This window comes from Enhydra lutris, unplaced genomic scaffold (assembly GCF_002288905.1).
Source record: "Enhydra lutris kenyoni isolate GAN:26980312 unplaced genomic scaffold, ASM228890v2 scaffoldscaffold6, whole genome shotgun sequence".
In the NCBI taxonomy this organism is placed as follows: Eukaryota; Metazoa; Chordata; class Mammalia; order Carnivora; family Mustelidae; genus Enhydra; species Enhydra lutris.
Genome location: NW_019154090.1, coordinates 27,160,121 through 27,182,569, shown reverse-complemented (window position 1 = coordinate 27,182,569; position 22,449 = coordinate 27,160,121). Strand labels below are relative to the sequence as shown.

General features: G+C 41.5%; 1 protein-coding gene across 3 annotated transcripts in view; it reads left to right on the top strand.

Annotated features, from left to right (window-relative positions):
- Positions 1 to 16,300, top strand: part of LOC111141414 (casein kinase 2 alpha 1) — a 64,166-nt gene extending 47,866 nt beyond the window's left edge. The window contains exons 10-14 of one of the 3 annotated variants that reach the window (XM_022493943.1): positions 5,731 to 5,831; positions 6,638 to 6,786; positions 7,739 to 7,825; positions 9,800 to 9,948; positions 14,506 to 16,300. In XM_022493943.1, the coding sequence (XP_022349651.1) occupies positions 5,731 to 5,831; positions 6,638 to 6,786; positions 7,739 to 7,825; positions 9,800 to 9,915 (453 nt within the window). In that variant the 3' untranslated portion in view covers positions 9,916 to 9,948; positions 14,506 to 16,300. Of the gene's footprint in view, positions 1 to 5,730; positions 5,832 to 6,637; positions 6,787 to 7,738; positions 7,826 to 9,799 lie in introns of all 3 variants that reach the window. The other 2 variants (XM_022493942.1, XM_022493944.1) reach the window with 2 other exon arrangements.
- Positions 16,301 to 22,449: the final 6,149 nt, after the last annotated feature.

Here is a 22,449-nt window from a genome sequence, read left to right as displayed (position 1 = left end):
TGCTTTATTGTAAAATATACATGTAAAATACTTTATAAAACATACATACAAATAAAAAAACAGTAGTTTAAGAAATGGGACATTACCTTGGAATCTCCTAGTGGTTAGCTTTCATTAGAGTTGTTTCCCCCAACATGCTGGGAATATTTCCTCCAACATACTGATTTATATGTGTTATTTCTATGATCCTTTTGTCTCTTTTTATGGATTAAGTTGGTGTTTGTCAGTAAAAATATGGATGGTGTTTTTTTATACTAGCTCCCCTTCCCCTTGAAGATCAAGGGGCCATTTCTTTTTTTTTTTCTTTTTTTTTCTTTTTTTTTTTTAATTTTTTTTTTTTAAATTTTATTTTTTATAAACATATAATATATTTTTATCCCCAGGGGTACAGGTCTGTGAATCGCCAGGTTTACACACTTCACAGCACTCATCATAGCACATACCCTCCCCAGTGTCCATAATCCCACCCCCCCAACCCCCCTCCCCCCATTAACCCTCAGTTTGTTTTGTGAGATTAAGAGTCACTTATGGTTTGTCTCCCTCCCAATCCCATCTTGTTTCATTTACTCTTCTCCTACCCCCTTAACCCCCCATGTTGCATCTCCTCTCCCTCATATCAGGGAGATCATATGATAGTTGTCTTTCTCTGATTGACTTATTTCGCTAAGCATGATACCCTCTAGTTCCATCCACGTCGTCGCAAATGGCAAGATTTCATTTCTTTTGATGGCTGCATGGTATTCCATTGTGTATATATACCACATCTTCTTTATCCATTCATCTGTTGATGGACATCTAGGTTCTTTCCATAGTTTGGCTATTGTAGACATTGCTGCTATAAACATTCGGGTGCACGTGCCCCTTCGGATCACTACGTTTGTATCTTTAGGGTAAATACCCAGCAGTGCAATTGCTGGGTCATAGGGTAGTTCTATTTTCAACATTTTGAGGACCCTCCATGCTGTTTTCCAGAGTGGTTGCACCAGCTTGCATTCCCACCAACAGTGTAGGAGGGTTCCCCTCTCTCCGCATCCTCGCCAGCATCTGTCATTTCCTGACTTGTTAATTTTAGCCATTCTGACTGGTGTGAGGTGGTATCTCATTGTGGTTTTGATTTGTATTTCCCTGATGCCGAGTGATGTGGAGCACTTTTTCATGTGTCTGTTGGCCATCTGAATGTCTTCTTTGCAGAAATGTCTGTTCATGTCCTCTGCCCATTTCTTGATTGGATTATTTGTTCTTTGGGTGTTGAGTTTGCTAAGTTCTTTATAGATTTTGGACACTAGCCCTTTATCCGATATGTCATTTGCAAATATCTTCTCCCATTCTGTCAGTTGTCTTTTGGTTTTGTTAACTGTTTCCTTTGCTGTGCAAAAGCTTTTGATCTTGATAAAATCCCAATAGTTCATTTTTGCCCTCGCTTCCCTTGCCTTTGGTGATGTTCCTAGGAAGATGTTGCTGCGGCTGAGGTCGAAGAGGTTGCTGCCTGTGTTCTCCTCAAGGATTTTGATGAATTCCTTTCTCACATTGAGATCCTTCATCCATTTTGAGTCTATTTTCGTGTGTGGTGTAAGGAAATGGTCCAATTTCATTTTTCTGCATGTGGCTGTCCAATTTTCCCAGCACCATTTGTTGAAGAGGCTGTCTTTTTTCCATTGGATATTCTTTCCTGCTTTGTCGAAGATGAGTTGACCATAGAGTTGAGGGTCTATTTCTGGGCTCTCTATTCTGTTCCATTGATCTATGTGTCTGTTTTTGTGCCAGTACCATGCTGTCTTGATGATGACAGCTTTGTAATAGAGCTTGAAGTCCGGAATTGTGATGCCACCAACTTTGGCTTTCTTTTTCAATATTGCTTTGGCTATTCGAGGTCTTTTCTGGTTCCATATAAATTTTAGGATTATTTGTTCCATTTCTTTGAAAAAAATGGATGGTACTTTGATAGGAATTGCATTAAATGTGTAGATTGCTTTAGGTAGCATAGACATTTTCACAATATTTATTCTTCCAATCCAGGAGCATGGAACATTTTTCCATTTCTTTGTGTCTTCCTCAATTTCTTTCATGAGTACTTTATAGTTTTCTGTGTATAGATTCTTAGTCTCTTTGGTTAGATTTATTCCTAGGTATCTTATAGTTTTGGGTGCAATTGTAAATGGGATTGACTCCTTAATTTCTCTTTCTTCTGTCTTGTTGTTGGTGTAGAAAAATGCAACTGATTTCTGTGCATTGATTTTATATCCTGACACTTTACTGAATTCCTGTACAAGTTCTAGCAGTTTTGGAGTGGAGTCTTTTGGGTTTTCCACATATAGTATCATATCATCTGCGAAGAGTGATAGTTTGACTTCTTCTTTGCCGATTTGGATGCCTTTAATTTCCTTTTGTTGTCTGATTGCTGAGGCTAGGACTTCTAGTACTATGTTGAATAGCAGTGGTGATAACGGACATCCCTGCCGTGTTCCTGACCTTAGCGGAAAAGCTTTCAGTTTTTCTCCATTGAGAATGATATTTGCGGTGGGTTTTTCATAGATGGCTTTGATAATATTGAGGTATGTGCCCTCTATCCCTACACTTTGAAGAGTTTTGATCAGGAAGGGATGCTGTACTTTGTCAAATGCTTTTTCAGCATCTATGGAGAGTATCATATGGTTCTTGTTCTTTCTTTTATTAATGTGTTGTATCACATTGATTGATTTGCGGATGTTGAACCAACCTTGCAACCCTGGAATAAATCCCACTTGGTCGTGGTGAATAATCCTTTTAATGTACTGTTGAATCCTATTGGCTAGTATTTTGGCGAGAATTTTTGCATCTGTGTTCATCAAGGATATTGGTCTGTAGTTCTCTTTTTTGATGGGATCCTTGTCTGGTTTTGGGATCAAGGTGATGCTGGCCTCATAAAATGAGTTTGGAAGTTTTCCTTCCATTTCTATTTTTTGGAACAGTTTCAGGAGAATAGGAATTAGTTCTTCTTTAAATGTTTGGTAGAGTTCCCCCGGGAAGCCATCTGGCCCTGGGCTTTTGTTTATTTGGAGATTTTGGATGACTGTTTCAATCTCCTTACTGGTTATGGGTCTGTTCAGGCTTTCTATTTCTTCCTGGTTCAGTTGTGGTAGTTTATATGTCTGTAGGAATGCATCCATTTCTTCCAGATTGTCAAATTTGTTGGCGTAGAGTTGCTCATAGTATGTTCTTATAATTGTCTGTATTTCTTTGGTGTTAGTTGTGATCTCTCCTCTTTCATTCATGATTTTATTTATTTGGGTCCTTTCTCTTTTCTTTTTGATAAGTCTGGCCAGGGGTTTATCAATCTTACTAATTCTTTCAAAGAACCAGCTCCTAGTTTTGTTGATTTGTTCTATTGTTTTTTTGGTTTCTATTTCATTGATTTCTGCTCTGATCTTTATGATTTCTCTTCTCCTGCTGGGTTTAGGGTTTCTTTCTTGTTCTTTCTCTAGCTCTTTTAGGTGTAGGGTTAGGTTGTGTACCTGAGACCTTTCTTGTTTCTTGAGAAAGGCTTGTACCGCTATATATTTTCCTCTCAGGACTGCCTTTGTCGTGTCCCACAGATTTTGAACCGTTGTGTTTTCATTATCATTTGTTTCCATGAATTTTTTCAACTCTTCTTTAATTTCCTGGTTGACCCATTCATTCTTTAGAAGGATGCTGTTTAGTCTCCATGTATTTGGGTTCTTTCCAAATTTCCTCTTGTGATTGAGTTCTAGCTTCAGAGCATTATGGTCTGAAAATATGCAGGGAATGATTCCAATCTTTTGATAACAGTTGAGACCTGATTTAGGACCGAGAATGTGATCTATTCTGGAGAATGTTCCATGTGCACTAGAGAAGAATGTGTATTCTGTTGCTTTGGGATGAAATGTTGTGAATATATCTGTGATGTCCATCTGGTCCAGTGTGTCATTTAAGGCCTTGATTTCCTTGTTGATCTTTTGCTTGGATGATCTGTCCATTTCAGTGAGGGGAGTGTTAAAGTCCCCTACTATTATTGTATTATTGTCGATGTGTTTCTTTGATTTTGTTATTAATTGGTTTATATAGTTGGCTGCCCCCACGTTAGGGGCATAGATATTTAAAATTGTTAGATCTTCTTGTTGGACAGTTCCTTTGAGTATGATATAGTGTCCTTCCTCATCTCTTATTATAGTCTTTGGCTTAAAATCTAATTGATCTGATATAAGGATTGCCACTCCTGCTTTTTTCTGATGTCCATTAGCATGGTAAATTCTTTTCCACCCCCTCACCTTAAATCTGGAGGTGTCTTCAGGTTTAAGATGAGTTTCTTGTAGGCAACATATAGATGGGTTTTGTTTTTTTATCCATTCTGATACCCTGTGTCTTTTGATTGGGGCATTTAGCCCATTAACATTCAGGGTAAGTATTGAGAGATATTAATTTAGTGCCATTGTATTGCCTGTAAGGTGACTGTTCTTGTATATTGTCTCTGTTTCTTTCTGATCTACTACTTTTAGGGTCTCTCTTTGCTTAGAGGACCCCTTTCAATATTTCCTGTAGAGCTGGTTTGGTATTTGCAAATTCTTTCAGTTTTTGTTTGTCCTGGAAGCTTTTAATCTCTCCTTCTATTTTCATTGATAGCCTAGCTGGATATAGTATTCTTGGCTGCATGTTTTTCTCGTTTAGTACTCTGAATATATCATGGCAGCTCTTTCTGGCCTGCCAGGTCTCTGTGGATAAGTCTGCTGCCAGTCTAATATTTTTACCATTGTATGTTACAGACTTCTTTTCCCGGGCTGCTTTCAGGATCTTCTCTTTGTCACTAAGACTTGTAAATTTTACTATTAGGTGACGGGGTGTGGACCTATTCTTGATTGATTTTGAGGGGGGTTCTCTGAACCTCCTGGATTTTGATGCTTGTTCTCAAGGGGCCATTTCATTCAAAAGAATCTGGAATGATTCTAGGACCTTATGGAAGGTACTGTTGTCTTGTTTGAGCACAATGGCCATTTTAAATGGGTCAAAGAATAGCACCTGAATTCAGTTAAAATCAGTAACTATTGTTAGGACCATGCAGAATTGAGGAATATGGGGTGGAGGGAGAAAAAAATAGTCCCTTCTCTCAAATAGTTCATAGTCTATCCAGTAAGGGAACAGAATATATCAGGAAATAAGTTGCAGTCGTAAATGTTAGAGTAGACCAATTACAAAAGGCAGTTAGTGGGAGTGAGTGGTCTGAGTACAAGAGGATATTCCTAAAAAAAGTGACATCTTCAATTGGGTTGTGAAGGCGGGAAATAAAGTTTGACCGGGGAGACGTTTCAAGGGGAAGGAACCAGGTTATAAGACCATTTGCTTTTTCCTGACACCGTCATATTGCATAATAATTAGGAAATTCTGTATGGAAATCCCTTCCTGCCATGCACAGAAACTTTTTTTTTTTTTTAAGATTTTATTTATTTATTTGAGAGAGAGATCACAAGCAGGTGAGAGGGGTAGAGGAAGAAGCAGACTCCCCACCAAGCGGAGAGCCTGATGTAAAACTCAATCCTAGGACTCTGGGATCATGACCTGAGCCAAAGGCAGACGCTTAACCAACTGAGCCACCTCGGCACCCAGAAATCTTAAATAAATTGTGAGGAGTTCACATTCATAACTTCAGCCATAGTGACCCTTTTCTGTTAATTCACTTACTGGTTGACTGAATCATGTAATGTGTTTGGGGTGTGGGTTTTTGTCTCTTTTTGATCCTAGTTGGTGAGGATAGCCAAGGTTCTGGGGACGGAAGACTTATATGACTATATTGACAAATACAACATTGAATTAGATCCACGTTTCAACGATATCTTAGGCAGGTAAGTCATAAAACAAAATCTGTGCTTCTATGCCTTAAGTACTTGGATGTGAACAGGTACTTTGGATCCTCAAAATAGTTACATTCTCTTTGCCAACACTGCAAGTGTGTCAGTGGTCTGGTGAGGCAGGGTGTTGCATAGGTTGGCTTGTGGCAAAAGCACTGAACTGAATGGTCCATTTTCCAGATTCACTTTACCAGCATTCTGAGTGTGGAGAGTATGGTTGGCAGATTCTGTCAGTGAATGAATTGTAGGTTTCAGGAGAAGGATTACAGTTGAGTCAAAACTCGAAATCTCTTGATTTAGCAAATGACAAAACCCTAAGAGTAATAGGAAAAGTAAATGCATTCTTCAAGACTTATTTGCGGACAGTCTACTCTGACAGTAGGAACTAGACAAAATACAAATTCATTAACCACTTGACTGGGCGATTTGCCTGACAGAAAGCCTTTTGCTGGCCAAGCGGCAGAGATGTCAGGAATTTGTGTGGGGGTAGAAAAGATCTGATTAACCCAGCACCTGACCTCTTTGCTAACACAGGAGCACTTAATCCTATAGTAACCTGAATTATGTTTTGTAGAATCATGGGGATCCAGATTTCTCTTCTCTGCAACATTGCTATTTCTAGTCTCTCCATTCAGTTTTGTTGTCTTCCTAGTGGCAGAGTGGTAGAAGACCTACCCTCTTGAGTTTTGATCGCTCTTTGCTAGTGGCTGGGCTCCTAGCCACTAAAGAATATGTTGAAGTAAAATGTTGGGCTTCTGTGCCCCATTGGTCCATTTCTCATTCCCCGTTTGGTTCTACAGACACTCCCGTAAGCGATGGGAACGCTTTGTCCACAGTGAAAACCAGCACCTTGTCAGCCCTGAGGCCTTGGATTTCTTGGACAAGCTGCTGCGATATGATCACCAGTCACGGCTCACGGCAAGAGAGGCCATGGAGCACCCCTATTTCTGTGAGTCCAACTGTCCAATCCACAGATTGTGCAGGCCCACCTAGCCGACTCTACAAGGCAGGGGAGAATATGTGTTGTGAAGAAAGCTCTGGGCCCAGCAGAATTGAAATCCCAGCTTCCCTTAGCTGGCTGTCAAGTTAGTGAGCCTCGGTTTCTCCACATGGAGATAGTGATGACAGCTGTCTTACAGAATTGTTCGGAGGACTGTAGTTTTCTAACAGTGTGCCTGCCACATGATCACTCCCGAGTAAACTGCTTTTCTTCCTGTGTGGGTGATGCTTCTTGAGTCTGGAGTAGTTGGATTAGCATAGCAACCCTTTATCTGACCTTGTCTGGGACTCATTCGTTGGAGAAAACCGAGGAGGCTTGAACATCTACTGTATGAACACCTTAACCTAGGTCTGTGACCATAACTAACTGCTGTCCTGGGTGAAAATGCCACTTAGTCCCACACTATCCTCACTGTGACATTAGCCTCAATGTTGAGTTGCTTCCTGGAGAGTGGCGAGATGGTTTTGTAGTAAATTGATTACAATCTTACCTAATCTTCTAGACCTAAAGCAAACTGACAGGCCGATTGCAATGGAGCGTGAAGTCTGATCATAGCATCAACCTGCACAAAACCTGTAGTTTTGGCCAGTTTTGCACCGTGCTTGACCAACTGAGCTGTGGACTGCAATAAAAGCAATTCGCTCTGATAATATATTATTGTCTTGGCCAGGTTAGGTTGTATTGTTTCATTAAAACCTAACAAAATCATTTTGTTTTAAATTAGCTCTGCTGTGGGTAATTACCACACCTTCCTCCCATTTGGTTTAAGAGTTGGCCTTACCACAGTTTGACAAGAAAGATAGTCCTGTTTTGTATTACTTGTCTAAATTCATGGTGAAAGCTCTTGCCACCTTAACATTCTTCTGGAATAGAAGAGCCTAACCAGTTTTGTCTTTTCTAGATACTGTTGTGAAGGACCAGGCTCGAATGGGCTCGTCTAGCATGCCGGGGGGCAGTACGCCTGTCAGCAGCGCCAATATGATGTCAGGTCAGTTCACTGGTAACTTCCCTGGGGGGACAAAAGTAGAAGTCAGTAATTATTCTTAGTTTTGCTCTCTCTTTGTGGCCTGATTTCTTGTGGCGTTTCTCCTTTCCGTAGTGATTCTCTTCTTGGCAGCACTCCCCGTGCAGTCGCCTCACCAGCTTTCAGCGTGTTTGACACCCGGTGTACTTAGGGACACTGGGGAGGGCATGCGCAGTCTCTTCTAGGCCAGAGTCCCAAAATTTCTCCCAGAGGGACTTGAAAGTCCCCAACAAACCATGGAGAGTAAGAAGAGATCTTTTTATCTTGTAGTTTAGAATGACCATGGTTGTATGATCCTCACAAGCAAGATTAAGAAATTAGGGGTGGGGATAAAGGTGGGATTTATACATAGGCATGTATGTGTCTAAGAATGGTTCTCCAGAGCGCCTATAATGTGCCTAGTAAATTTGTAAAGGCTTGTATGAAATTAATTTTTACTATTGTTGAGTCATCATGAATTGAGAGTGAGTGAGTGTACAGAATACACAATTTTGTAAAAGAAACTGTAGGCTCATCCCCTAAGAATTATACATGTGGGCAACATCCATGTGGGTGTGCTTGTGGTAGTGAGGACATTTACTGATACACCCTCACAAAATTGTTGTCACAGTTGGGTTTTTTTGTTTGTTTTTTTAAGAACTAGCTACCTTCTAGGACTTACCCTCTAGGTATCTTACCTATGGGCAAAATGATATATATCCAGGGCTGCTAATTGTAGCCTTATTTATAATATCAAAGCATTGAAAACAGCTCCCAGTAAGGAACTGGTTAAATCAGTTTTAGGACATCCATTCAGTGGAAAGCTCTATAGCCAGAGAAAAGAATGAGTAAGTATCTCATGTTCTTTTTTAGCTCCAACTCCAGAATAATGTGAAATGAAAAGAGCAAAATGCAGAACCATGTCCAAGACCAGGAGTGGACAAGTCAATAGATAACTCTATAACCACATTCCTTATATATGACTTTTATATGCACAGTGTTACACAATTATATTCATGTTTACACATAAAATATTTCAGGAAGGATACAAGCAAAAGGGCAAGAGAAATTTTTTACTATATACTCATCTGAACCTTTGATATTTTGTACCATATGAATATATTACCTATTTTTAAAAATACATATATAACAATTTGAAAATTAACTGGTTGATTGAAGAGGGCAGTCTAATAGGTAATTCTGGTCATTAGATGAGTAGAAGAAACCAAATGGCAATAAATTCTAAAACACAATTTTAGCATTTCCTCACTGAAAATGACTTTTGGTAATTTTGAAAGCTTCCAGCTAACTAGGCAGCATGATACAAGAACACATGAGCTTTGGCTCTAGCCTTGTGCTGTTCAGTAGGGCCATGACTAGCCATATGTGACTATTTAAATTAATTAAAATAGAATAAAATTTAAAGCAGGGTTCCTTGATGCGACATTGCATATTCTCAGTAGCCACCTGTGGGTAGTGACCACTGTATTAACAAAGGTTACAGAGCAGAAAATTTGGTTGGATAGACGCCTAGACAGGCATCAGTTTTAATTCAAACATGGTTGCTACTTTCTAACTGTGTGCTTTGTACAGACTTCTTAAACTCTCTGAGTCTGGATTTCTTTTAAAAAAAAAAAAAAGATTTTTTTTTTTCTTCGAAGTTGATTAGAAATTAATTTTAATTTGAAATTAGTTTTACTTTGTAGAAATCTGGGTGAGTAGAGGCCTTCAGAAAGAGAATTACTGGGTTGCATGGCTGTCTCACTCAAGAAGAGTATGTGACTCTTGATCTTTGGGTTTTAAGTTTGAGCCCCATGGGGCCCAACCTGGGGTGTAGAGATTACAAAGAGAGAGAGAGAAAATAACTGTTGTGTCACTTTTGAAATAGGTACTATGTAAAACTGGTGTCTGAGATTTCTGTGGTTAGTATCTGGCTCACGGTTAGCTGTTTTCTTTTAGGGATTTCTTCAGTGCCAACCCCTTCACCCCTTGGACCTCTGGCAGGCTCACCAGTGATTGCTGCTGCCAACCCCCTTGGGATGCCTGTTCCAGCTGCCGCTGGCGCTCAGCAGTAACAGCCCCTTCTGTCTCCTGATGCCTAAGCAGAGGTGGGGGAGTCTGCGCTCTCCTTGATGCAGCTTGCGCCTGGCGGGGAGGGGTGAAATACTTCAGAAGCACCGTGTCTGAACCGTTGCTTGTGGATTTATAGTAGTTCAGTCATAAAAAAAAAATTATAATAGGCTGATTTTCTTTTTTTTTCTTTTTTTTTTCCTTTTTTGTTTTTAACTCGAACTTTTCATAACTCAGGGGATTCCCTGAAAAATTACCTGCAGGTGGAATATTTCACGGACAAAAATTTTCCCTCCTTTCAAATTCAGTTTCTCATCACTAAAGAACAAAGATGAACCAGCCTCAATCCCGGCTGCTGCATTTGGGTGGAGATATTTTTCCATGTCCACCACTGCTCCCCCACCATCCCACACTATGGGGGGTTAATATCTCATGCTCTTCTCCAGAGATTACAAAAATGTAGCTTCTTCAAGGGAGGTGGGAAGGAAGGAGGAAGCCCAAGCTTAAGGCCAAGCTACGAGAGCAGTGTACTGCTGGTCACTTTTCCTCACTTTACTCCAAGTGCTTCAGTGGGGTTGTCCTGGTGAATTTAGTGGAAATATGTCTTTATTTCATTGAGATGCTGAAAATCTCCCCAAAGTGCAGACAGGTCCTGAAAACTTTTGTTCAATATGAATCATGTCTTACTGACCTAACCCTAAATCCAACTCACTTCTGCTTTTAGTTTCAGTTCTGTTAATACCTTCCCTCCCGGGCTCCTTGCCTTGGTCCTCTCTCTTTCATCTCCCCGTGTGCTCTGTAGCTGGTGGGAGGGGAAGGAAAAATCTTTTCCAGTTTTCTTTGACTTGGCCATTTTGAATTCAGTTACTTACTGGGCTTAACTTATTGCTTTTTACAAAAGAAAAACATTGTCTGTATAGGTTTCATGCTAGCAACTCTTTAAGAGCTAATGGAAGATGTGGCCACACCAGGTTTCATCTTAAGCTTTCTACCTTCTTTTCTTCTTTTTTCCCCTTCCTTCACATGCCATCCAGTGAGAAGACCTGCCCCTCAGTCTTGTAAATGTATCTGAGAGGTAGGAGCAGAGCCACTATCTCCAGTGAACCTGAAATGGTAGACCTGTAATTGTGGGAAAACTATGAACTCTCTTGTTACAGCCCTGCCACCCCTTGCTGTGTGTATATATATAATACTTTGTCCTTCATATGTGAAAGATCCAGTGTTGGAATTCTTTGGTGTAAATAAACGTTTGGTTTTATTTATCAAGGTTAGATTTAAGTTCCCTGTGTAAAGGTCTCGCTGGGTGGGTGTCTCACGTTCACATCTGAGGGGCCTGCAGCCCTGTACCGTGGAGGCTTCCCAAGGCCCCCATTTTTATACACCCCTCATTTGACCCATGGTACCGGGCAGGGCAGAGAGGCCTTAAAAAAGCACCACAAGCCAAAGCGTCTCTGGGGATTAAGGATCCTTTGCCATAAAACTCATTTTGTGTCTCAGCAGTGCAGGGATTGGGGATGGAAAAGTCGCCAGTTTTTGTGTGTTTGTGTGTGTGTAAAGTGGATTTTCCACTGTAATCCAACCACCTAAGTTTATCAGGTGCTTCACTGAGGAAGCCTAGTTTTTTAAGCACAATAGCAAAACCATCAGCTCTGTATTTTCTCCTGTTCTTTCATTACAGTAGCTGCTTGTGGGAACTAGGAAAAATTCTTCCAACATATTTGAAGGCCTAAAGTCTTAGTTCCCTTTTCTCCTACCTTTATAGATCATAAGCCTTTCTCGCCTGGGCGCCATAGACAAGCGTAATCGTTTCACGAGTTGAATTTAATGAACTTATCTAACTTTATAACCCATCTTGGCTCTAGTAACTTGATCAAGGTGGTGGCTTTCGTGAATATAATGGTAAACTCTAGAGGAAGCTAAAGCCTCCTTTTATAATGCTTCTCAACCATAGGGAAAACATTCTGTGTGGCAGGGTGATTTTCTTTCTTGTGGCCACTTAACAGTGGATATTTATTGTTCTTGAAACCCTTTTATGCCCTGGAATGCTGTGGGGGTTACCATGTTGAATTTGTGCAGAAGCTAAAAGCACCAGATGTGCCAGAGTTGCAGTTTGTGATACGTTTGCACTGGATTGTGATTTGAACAGGACACTTACGACTAATGAATTCTTCCTTTCGAGGTGGGGAGGAGGGTTGTAAATCGGGACTTCACATCCCACCATTATAGCTCAGAGAATCTAGTTGTGTCTGAGGCTGATGTGGGGAGCTGCAGACAGCTGAACCTCCTAAACACGCATCAGACCTTGCAGGAGACGGAAAGTGAATGCAGAGGACTCTGAAATGCCACCTGAGAGCCTTTTAAAATAAATAGAAGTTTTTAAAATGCTACTTAAGGAGTCACTGCAGAAGCATGAAAAAAAGAAGACCCAGTTGGGCGGGTGGGTGGGGGGCAAGGGTTTACAGAGTAACAACTTCTGTGTTGTTGTAAATTACCTCATCTGTATACCTTGTATTGGGACACTTTATTTCTCAGCACTACCTGTGTCTGCGTTGATGAGATGGCAGGAAATGGAATGCCAATATAAGACAGTTGTGTTGGCAATTACTCTGAAAGGTTTTTTAAGTATTTTTTAATTTTGTTTGAAGTGGTCCCCCCCTTTTTTTTTTAAGTTTGAAGTCAGAAGTTTCCCTTCGCCCCCTTGACTTATTGGTTGTAATTGTATTGTAATTGGTATAACATAAAACATAACTGTGCTGGGAAGAAGTTGTGCCATGAAGGTCTTTAATTTTTTTTTAAATAAAAACATTTAAACAAATGAAATGTCCCTGCAGCCTGAGCAGTACGCTTCTCCAACCGACACCGTGTGTGATAGATGGCTTAGTTCTCATGTGCTCTGAATTTAATACTGGGTTGATGGAGATGTGACGTGGGATGGATTCAGATTGGTTGAGGAGCACTGAAGTGGAAGTTTTTGACCTCAAGAGTCAGTGAAGAAAGCATCGTGTTGTTGCTAAACAGGATTGGTTTCATTCCTGCCTTGTCACTTACTTGGCTCCTTGGCAAGTTACTTAACTTGTGAATCTGTTTCATCATCCATAAAATGGGGCCACTGCTTTCTTGGGATTGAATAATTGAGAGTAAATGTCAAGTATCAGGCACCTGCTATGCTGTTGATAACCCTGATTCCCCAGGCCCCCTGGTATGGAGGATTGGTTCTGGGCCTGGACTTTGCAAGTGATTCACAGTACGATCCTTCCTCTGGACTTCCTTGTCCTCTTTGTGCTCGGTCAGGGTGTGGTTGGGTGAGGTGTCTTTTCAGTTGCTGTTCAGCTCTAACACTGATTTTAGAAAGTTTGAGTGGTGCTTACATGAAGAGGTCCACGGAGACAGCTTTGTTCAATAGCAGAAAAGATCGTTGTTGAATAAATGGTAGCAAGCCCTGTGGAAGGTCAGCCTTGGAGATACCTAACCCCTGGAGGCAACTTGCAGAGGCCTGACTTGAAGATGTTCTGGAGAGCTTATAGGAACATATTTGGCAGCTTAAACAGAAACTGTTCAAAGGGCTGGTAAAAGAAGTGAAAAAGTTCACTTGCTCATCAGTGCCAAACAAGTAAATTCTCCAAGATTATATACTTGAATTGCCATTTGATCTTCTCATTTAACTACAATTTTTAAAAATTGAAATCAAGAGATGCTATTATCTCAAACTTCTAGTTTCCTTTAAATGTTCATTGCATACTATTTTAGGACATCTGCTTGTTATTAATATTGGGAGTTCAAATGTGGTTCAGGTAAGAGGAACTATTGTGTAATATCTTGTATCAGAAATGCCTAACTTTCATGAACTTTAATTTTACTTCCATTTTATACATGAGACAGGAAGACTAAATTGCTCGAGTGGGCCTGTTAGAGACAGAGGAATCTATTTTGTAAAATTGTCTTCAGAGTATGGCTAATTACCATAGTCCTAAAATAGTCAAGAAAATTGGAGATTGGTTGGCAGGTTGGGGAATTTTAATTTCCTCTCAGTCTTTAAATTCTGTCTTGCCTCACCTGTTGTCAAGTGTGCTTATAATTAGAACTGACCATTTGAACATCTCTTGAAAAATCTAGTTTTTCACCACTGCCTATAGATTCCCATCAGCAGATTCTCTCCCAAGATTAGGGTTGGGTTGAGTATTTGCTCAGCCATCAGTCCTTGACTACCCCCAGCTGGTAATCTCCTCCCTTGTGCCTCACCTCTAGGGATTATGGCTGATTGTCCTCATGGGACGTGCTTGTTAGAGAGGCTGTCTTACCCCAGGGCCTTTCCTACTTGAGGAAAAAGTTAACTGAAAGGTTTTGAAGTAAAGTAGTCCGTGATTCCCTCCTCAGAAAACAGGTCTAAAAAATTTGATCCGAGCAGATACCCTATCTCAAGTCCCCTCAGCCTGCTTCCCCCCACAGCCATCACTACCGCCTTTCCCCTGTCTTGTAACACCTGAACTTTTATTGTATTACTGTCTTTCCCCACCCACAGGTGAGCTCCCTGCTGATGTTCTGTATCTTACTAATCTGTGCATCCTCATAAAACCTTTTTTTTTTCCTTTGAAAAGTGCACCAATGTCCCTCAGGATTGAAGAGGATTGAATAGAGTAGCACATGGAAAATGCTTAGCACCATACCAGGCTTAGAGCAGATGCTCAGTCAGTGGTGATACCATCTTCCACTCCAACTTCCACCTTCCCACCCTGCTACACACACAGTAAGTAATGGAAGTATTATTGCACGAAGAGCATCTCAAGATCAGAAGACTCCTGCCCTTAAGTTTGCAGCTATAATTATAAGCCATGGGTCAGACTTAATTAACAAGAAAATGTTTACTTAATGAGCCCTTGGTGAAATAAAAGTTGCTGAAGACTAAGCAATGATTTTGACCAATTTAGTAGACTTAGATGCTAACAGCCCTGATTTCCACCACTTGTATATGATATGAAATTCAGACTATTCTCCAAGTGAAACAGATGTGTAGAGGATGTCACAAGGTAGTCTGGTTCTGGAGTCAGTCTTAATGTATTCAGGTACTTTGTAGATTTTGTATCTTACTATGATTCTGTGCTAAATTGTACCACTTCAGAGAAGTAACCCAGTAGAACTGCAGATGTACTGGTTCTAAGCAGAGTTCTGTCTGGGTGTGTGGTTTAGGGTCAGTTACTTAACCTCTCAGAATCTTCACAAGTGATTTATTGTGATAAATTCAGATGAAGCCCACTTTGCCCTTTATTTCCTGATCATATCCTCTTCTCTTCCTCCCTGCCCCAGATATTGTAATACTTTCTTCACCTGTAGAATTGGGGTCTAAATACCTGTTTCATAGGGTGGTGGTTCACATTTGATGATCAGTGTTTGGAAAGTGCCTGGCACACACTACAGTTGGACTAAGTGCTCGTTTCCATTGTACAGTTGTGCAGATTCATATACAGAAAGAGGATCTCACAAGTATAGGGATCCCACAGGTTGGTGCATTCATTCCTACAATCTCACAGTAGATGGTGGTAAAATGTCATCTTTAAGAAAAAAAAAACCCATCCATTAAATGTGACCGATTTTCAGTGATGTAAGTCGTTTCTAATTTGCATGAAGGCCAGCATTGCCTTGTCTGTTCCCACCCCATCTCACTCATTCCCTCTAAGATTGTTATCACTGTCTCCTTTGAATTTTTAACTCATCTACTGAAAACTAAATATTCTTGCAGTGTACCAAATTACACTGCAGATTTGCCTCCCTGTGGCCATAATCACCAGGATTCTTGGTGGTCTCAGTGTAATGCCTCCAGATGGGAGCTAATAAAATGGCCAATCCTTTTCTTGGAGAAGTTCCTGAGGGGATTGTGTATTTCTGAGTCAGCTTCATTCTTACATCACCTGCTTTGACAGAGTTTTCTTGCCTTCTCTAATGAGGAAAAAGGAAAAGCAGCAGCAGCTGGTAAGTGGTTTCCTGATCGCACCCTGTGAGTCAGTCTCAGCTATAGATAAACATTTGTAGACTTACCTAGAAAGGAAGACGGAGGACATTGCTTTTTTCTGTGTGAACAGTTCTGGGAACTCCACAGTGAATTTCCTATGAAGAAGCTTACATACCCACAGCTCTCCACACATGCATACCTTCTTCTGCTCACCAAATCACATCCCTCCCTCTCAGGATTCCTTACACACTCACCTTATTGACCAGTCTTTCCAGAGTTTGTTTATATCAGATGCCCTTCAGCAAACATTATTTGGTGTTTATGAACCCAGCCCTGTGCTAAACAATGGAGACTGGTAGAGATAAGACATAACCCCAAGCGGAAATGTGTTCTCGTCAAATAGAAAAATGGGAAACAAAACTATGTATATGAGAAACTTTTTAAAAAGAGATACTGGAGGGGCACCTGGGTGGCTCAGTTGGTTAAGCAACTGCCTTCAGCTCAGGTCATGATCCTGGAATCCCGGGATCGATTCCCGCATCAGGCTCCCAGCTCCATGAGGAGTCTGCTTCTCCCTCTGACCTTCTCCCCTGTCATTCTCTCTCTCACTCTCTATCAAATAAATAAATAAAATCTTTTAAAAAAAAGAGAGATACTGGAAAAATCAGATTGCCAGTCAACATGGTAGACAAAGCTAACTCAGTGATCTTCGTCCTGCTCTAAATACATGAGGATGCTGGCTAAAATAACAATTTACTTTAAATAAGTAGCCGTTTTCAAAGAAAGATATGGAAGTTTCCAGGTGGCAGAAAGAAGAATTCAATATGAAGGTAAGTGGATATTGAAGTCCCAATGACTCCCTCCCAAGACATGGGGTATGGGTACAGATGGGCCACAGAGGCTAGGGCCTAGGGGTTGAATGCCCCCAGGAAGATAGGAGATAGCCTCAGGAACTTTCACAGTAGAAACTGAAATAGGCTGCCTCCAAGAAAAAAAAGGCTGGATGAAAACAACATATTAACTATAGTTGCCTCTGGGAGGTAAGTTTGAGATTAATGTCACAGGGGCACCTGGGTGGCTCAGTTAAGGCATCTGCCTTCAGCTCAGGTCATAATCCCAGGGTCCTGGGATCGATCCCCCATGTTGGGCTCCCTGCTCAGTGGGGATCCTGCTCCTCCTGCTCCCTCTGCTGCTCCCCTTGCTTCTGCTTTCTCATTCTCTCTCAAATAAATGAATAATCTTGGGGGACGGGATAAATGTCACAAAAACTCAGTCTGCAGAAAGGAATCCTAATAAGCTCTTGGGGCAGAGAGAATGGTCAAGGAAGCTTTCCCAGAGGAAGGGCTGCTAGAGCTGGTTAGGGAAGAGGCCTAGCCAGGGCCTGCACCTGGGATCCGAACCCATGTCTCCTGGCTCAGTTCTGCTTCCTGGACTGCCTTTCCATAAGCTGTGATGCCAAGAATCTCCGTCCAGGTCTCTAGCAGTCATTATAAATTTTTTCTTTCTCTCTCTGGCTCTCTGGTCCTTTCACCAAAAGCACTTCTGCCTCACACAGATCTCTAGATCAACTGTAACTGTAGTTCAGCTGTCTAGACGAGATTCAGTCAAACAGCTCTGCTTTGGGTTGAGGTGGGGCTGGGTTCCCGTGTTGATTGGACTCTGATTTGTTCCCTGTGGTTCCTTCTGGGACCGATGCTGAAGTTGGAGCAGCTGCCCAGGATATACTCTTCTTGCAGTGAGCTGTTGGAACACAAGAGGCCAAATGAAATCACACAAGCAAAGAAATAAAGATTGGGAATTTTCCAAAAATAAGGACTGACATTAAGCCATAGATCCAAGATGTTGAAAGAACACCAAACAAAATAAATGTATACCCACACTAGGCATGTCAGAAATGCTAAAACAATAAAAGCAAAATATTAAAGAGAATCTTAAAGACCATCCCAGAGAAAAAAATGACCTATGACTTACAGAGGAAGCAAAAAATTACCAAATGACAGAAGACAGTGGAGTGACCAGCGCTGAAAGAAAACCTGTCAACCCAGAGTGAAAATCTTTGAAAATGAAGAAGGAGAAATAAAATCTTACTAAAAATCTGAGGTAATACAATGCCAGAAGACCTATTTCAACAAGAAATATTAAAGGAAGTTCTTTAGGCAGAAGGAATGTGAAACCAGACAGAAGCATGGATCTGCAACGAAATTAAGAGTGTTGGAAATGGAATAAATGGAAGTAAACTTTAAAATTTAGTTGCTTTAAAATAAGTTTACAGAGGTCAGCAAACCTGTAAAGGAGCAGGTAAATAAGTTTTGCATGTCCTATGATCTCTTCTGTAAGCACTTTACTGCTGTGGCACGAAATCAGTCTTAGGCAATAGGTGTATCAGTATGGCTGTGTTTCAGTAAAACTTATGGACTCCTGAGATTTAAATTTCACATAATTTTTATGTGCCACAAGTTAGTCTTTTGGCCTTTTTCCCCCTAATCATTTAAAATTGTTAAAGCCATTGGCTCATGAGCCATCCTTTAGATTGTGTATTTATAGCATATGTAAAAATAAAAAATATGTATACATGTATGGTGGTATATCTGTAAAATAAAATACTGAGTAATAAAAGGAATACACTTGTACATGCATTGATGTGGATTAATTTTAAAAGTTATGCTGAGTGAAAGAAGACTACGTACTGTTTGAGTCCATCCATATAAAATTCTAGAAAATGCAAATTAATCTCTAGTGACAGAATGTAGTTAAGTGGTTCTCTACAGTGCAGGGTGGGGATGGGGTGCGAGAAGGGGAAGAGAAGGGATTTAGGAAGGAAGAGATTTAAAAAACTAATGAAGGGGCCCCTGGGTGGCTCAGTGGGGTAAAGCCTCTTCCTTCAGCTCAGGTCATGATCCCAGGGTCCTGGTATAGAGCCCGGCATCCAGCTCTCTGCTCAGCAGGGTGCCTGCTTCCTCCTCTCTCTCTGCCTGCCTCTCTGCCTACTTGTGATCTATGTCTGTCAAATAAATAAATAAAATCTTTTTTTAAAAAAAAGTGTAATGAACTGTATGACAACAACATGAAGAACGGAAGAGAGGAAATGGGAATCCAGTATTACAAAGTCTTTATTGCTGTAAATGAAGCAGGATGTTCTTTGAAGGCAAAGTTGTTAACGAGGTATGTTGGGAATCCTAGAGGAATCACTAAAATTGGGCTCTCCACCTCTTTCTCACTCTCAGCCCAGGTTTTGTAAAGGGTTCCGCCCCTGGCTCAATAGTGGAGCATGAGACTCAGGCCAAATCAAGAAGCACATAGTGGCCACAATGACTGGTTCAGGCTGAGACCGGTGATGGTCAGAACTAGTGGGACATGTCAAGGAAATGCCAGGACAAAGACAATTCAGCTATATTTCATGGAGTCAGATGTAGAAACTACTTCAGATGGGGCACTGCCAGAGACTGGTTATGACCCAAGACCTATTGGTGAGCACAGTCAATGGGAAGAGGTGGGCAGCTGAGAGATGGGAGAGGATGCAGAAGGGCTAGAACTTTGCAGTTACGTGAGCCAATAAAGCTTTTTGCCTGAGCTTGTTTGGGTGTGTGTGGTTTTTCAGTCACCTGCTGTGTAACATAGTATCACAAATTTATCCTTCCCCAGCTCAGACATCAAAGTGTAGATGAGCTGGGTTCTTTGGCCTGGGTCTTACTAGTCTAAAATCAAGCTGTCAACTAAGACTCTCATCATTGTCAACTGATGGTCAGACTTCTCTTAAAGCTTGCTGTTGGCCACATTCAGTTCCTTGTGGTGTAGGACTGAGGCCCTCCACACCTGGAGGCTGCTCCACAGACGCTACTGTGTAGCCCTCTCGCAACATGAAACTTGACTTCTCACAGGTGAACAGGAGAATGTCTTTTGTTTTGAATTCTTCTTGCAGGCAAGGCTTGCACCTTCTTTTAAAGGACTTCCCCTATTTAAGTCCACCCAGGCTGATTTCCCTTCTGATTACTTCAGAGTCAACTGATAAAAGCTGAGATTCGTTATGTCTGCATAATCCCTTTACCTTTGCCTTGTAACATCACAAGAGCAAACATCATATTCACGAGTTCCGCCACTCAAAGGATTATACAGCCATGTATACCGTGGAGTAGGAATCTTGGGAACCATTTTAGAATTCTGCCTACCACTGACCTGATGCCCTTTTGCCTTACATTCAGTCATGAGTCAGTTTCTGGAATTTTCCATATTTTACTAGACTTCCAGTTTGTCTGACTTTTCACTTGCTTTTACAATCGCCTGGTTACTTGTCTCTTCCCCATGAGAAGCTCACTACTGAATGAATATTCCTCATCTCCATTCCAGCTCACAACCTGGCACAGGTCTGGCGCTCCACAAACTTGTGTGGATAAGTGGAGTAGATTCTTATGTTGGGGATGAGGATTAATCTAGGTGACTTCAAAGACCACATTGATTATGAACATTCTTTTTTTTTTTTAAGATTTTATTTATTTATTTGACACAGAGAGAGATCACAAGTAGGCAGAGAGGCAGGCAGAGAGAGAGGGGGAAGCAGGCTCCCCACTGAGCAGAGAGCCGGATGCAAGTCTCCACCCCAAGACCCTGGGATCATGACCTGAGCGAAAGGCAGAGGCTTAACCCACTGAGCCACCGATTATGAACATTATTTAATTCCACCCTGCTGACTACATGCAGTCCAAATTTGAGTATGGTTTAAGAGGTCCTACCTGATGCCCCATGCACATTTCTCTGCCCTCACTACTATCAAAGTCCCACTTTCTCTTTCATACTCTCTGTGCTGTAAGAACACCAAATCACTTCATTTCTAGATACGGCTTGCTTTCTTAGTTTCACAACAGTGCCTGTGCTGTTTCCTTAGCCTAGAAGTTTCTTCCCTACAACTGACTTAACAGTGCTACCCATCGTCTATATAAACTTTGAAATCACTACTCAGGGTCTTTTTTTTTTTTTTTTTTCATCACCCTTTCCTGCCTCTCTGTGGTTGGTGTCCCTCCTTGGGCTTCTCCAACCTTCTAAGCTTCTTCCCTCTTTTCTAGAACTTGTCACCTCTTGTAAATTAAGTCCGTCTCTCCCATCACCCTGAGCTGTACTGAAGAGTTTCATTATGTTGGGTCCCAGCACTGGCCTGCTCTGCGTAAGGACCATGAATAGTTGTTGAACAAACAAAAGGGTTCAATAATCTCTATTTTGTGATTTGGGGTCTTTCAAGATATTCATACTTCCTGGTGTCTTGGGTCCCCTGGCAACCCAGCCTAGCAGACCCTAGCTCACCTACAGCTTCCAAGCCCAGGCCACAGGGCAATAGGTATTGCCCATCACAACACAGGAATGATAATCTCGTTTCTGTTGGCCTGGGAAAGCTTTTTTTTTTTTTTTTTTTTAATTTTCATCTGCCACCTAGTGCTCCTTTAAAACAGAGTGCATGGGGCACCTGGGTGGCTCAGTGGGTTAAAGCCTCTGCCTTCGGCTCAGGTCATGATCCCAGGGTGCTGGGATTGAGCCCCGCATCAGGCTCTCCGTTCAGCGAGGAGCCTGCTTCCTCCTCTCTCTGTCTCTGCCTGTCTCTCTGCCTACTTGTGATCTCTGTCTGTCAAATATATAAAATCTTTAAAAAAATAAAAGTAAAAGAGAGTGCATGGAGAATTACAAGGCAAAACGGCATTCTTGGTTAAACTATCACTTACAACTTCATGGTGAACTGTAATTAGACAATATGCTGCTCGGAGATGGGGTACCAGCCTAGGACAAGAACTGGTTATCTCCACTGGGGCGCCTTGAACCAGTTGCTGAGCATTTGAGGTTAGCTTTTCCCTCTCCCTTTTCCCTGAGAGCTAGCCACGCTCCCTTGTTTTACAGAGGGTGAGAGTTGGCCCAAGCCTTACAAAGACCACACAATTTAGCCCTAGAGTTGTGATGGGGAGGAGAGCAAGTCACTGTCTCATCAGCACTGCAGGCAAGAATAGAGCCGTGTGCCTGTGCCCCACACTCCATCATGAATCTCAGCTTCTGGGCTTTTCCAACATAAATTTTTACATTTATCTTTTCATGGGAAGATAGATGATAAGACAGTAAGATAGTAAGAAGGATAGATAAGATGATAAGAGCACCTGATAAGATAGGTGCTCATTTTGGGTGAATAGTCAGTTTTGTACCCTTCGAAAGGGTACAGCTCACATAACCATCTATGTGAACCCCACTTTCTGGCCTTGAGCAGTGCACAACCTGCGGAGCTGTATGCGAGGGTTCTACTGAACCCTGAAGTCACCAAGTATGACGACGGGAGCTCGCGTGGGGAGGTGAAATGGAGGTAAAATCCTTGGTAAACAAAAATAATAGCTCACAGGGGCGCCTGGGTGGCTCAGTGGGTTAAAGCCTCTGCCTTCCGCTCGGGTCATGGTCCCAGGGTCCTGGGATCGAGCCCCATATCGGGCTCTCTGCTCAGCGGGGAGCCTGCTTCCTCCTCTCTCTCTGCCTGCCACTCTGCCTACTTGTGATCTCTGTCTGTCAAAAAAATAAAATATTAAAAAAAAATAATAATAGCTCACAATTGTGGGGCAGTTACTATATGCTTCTA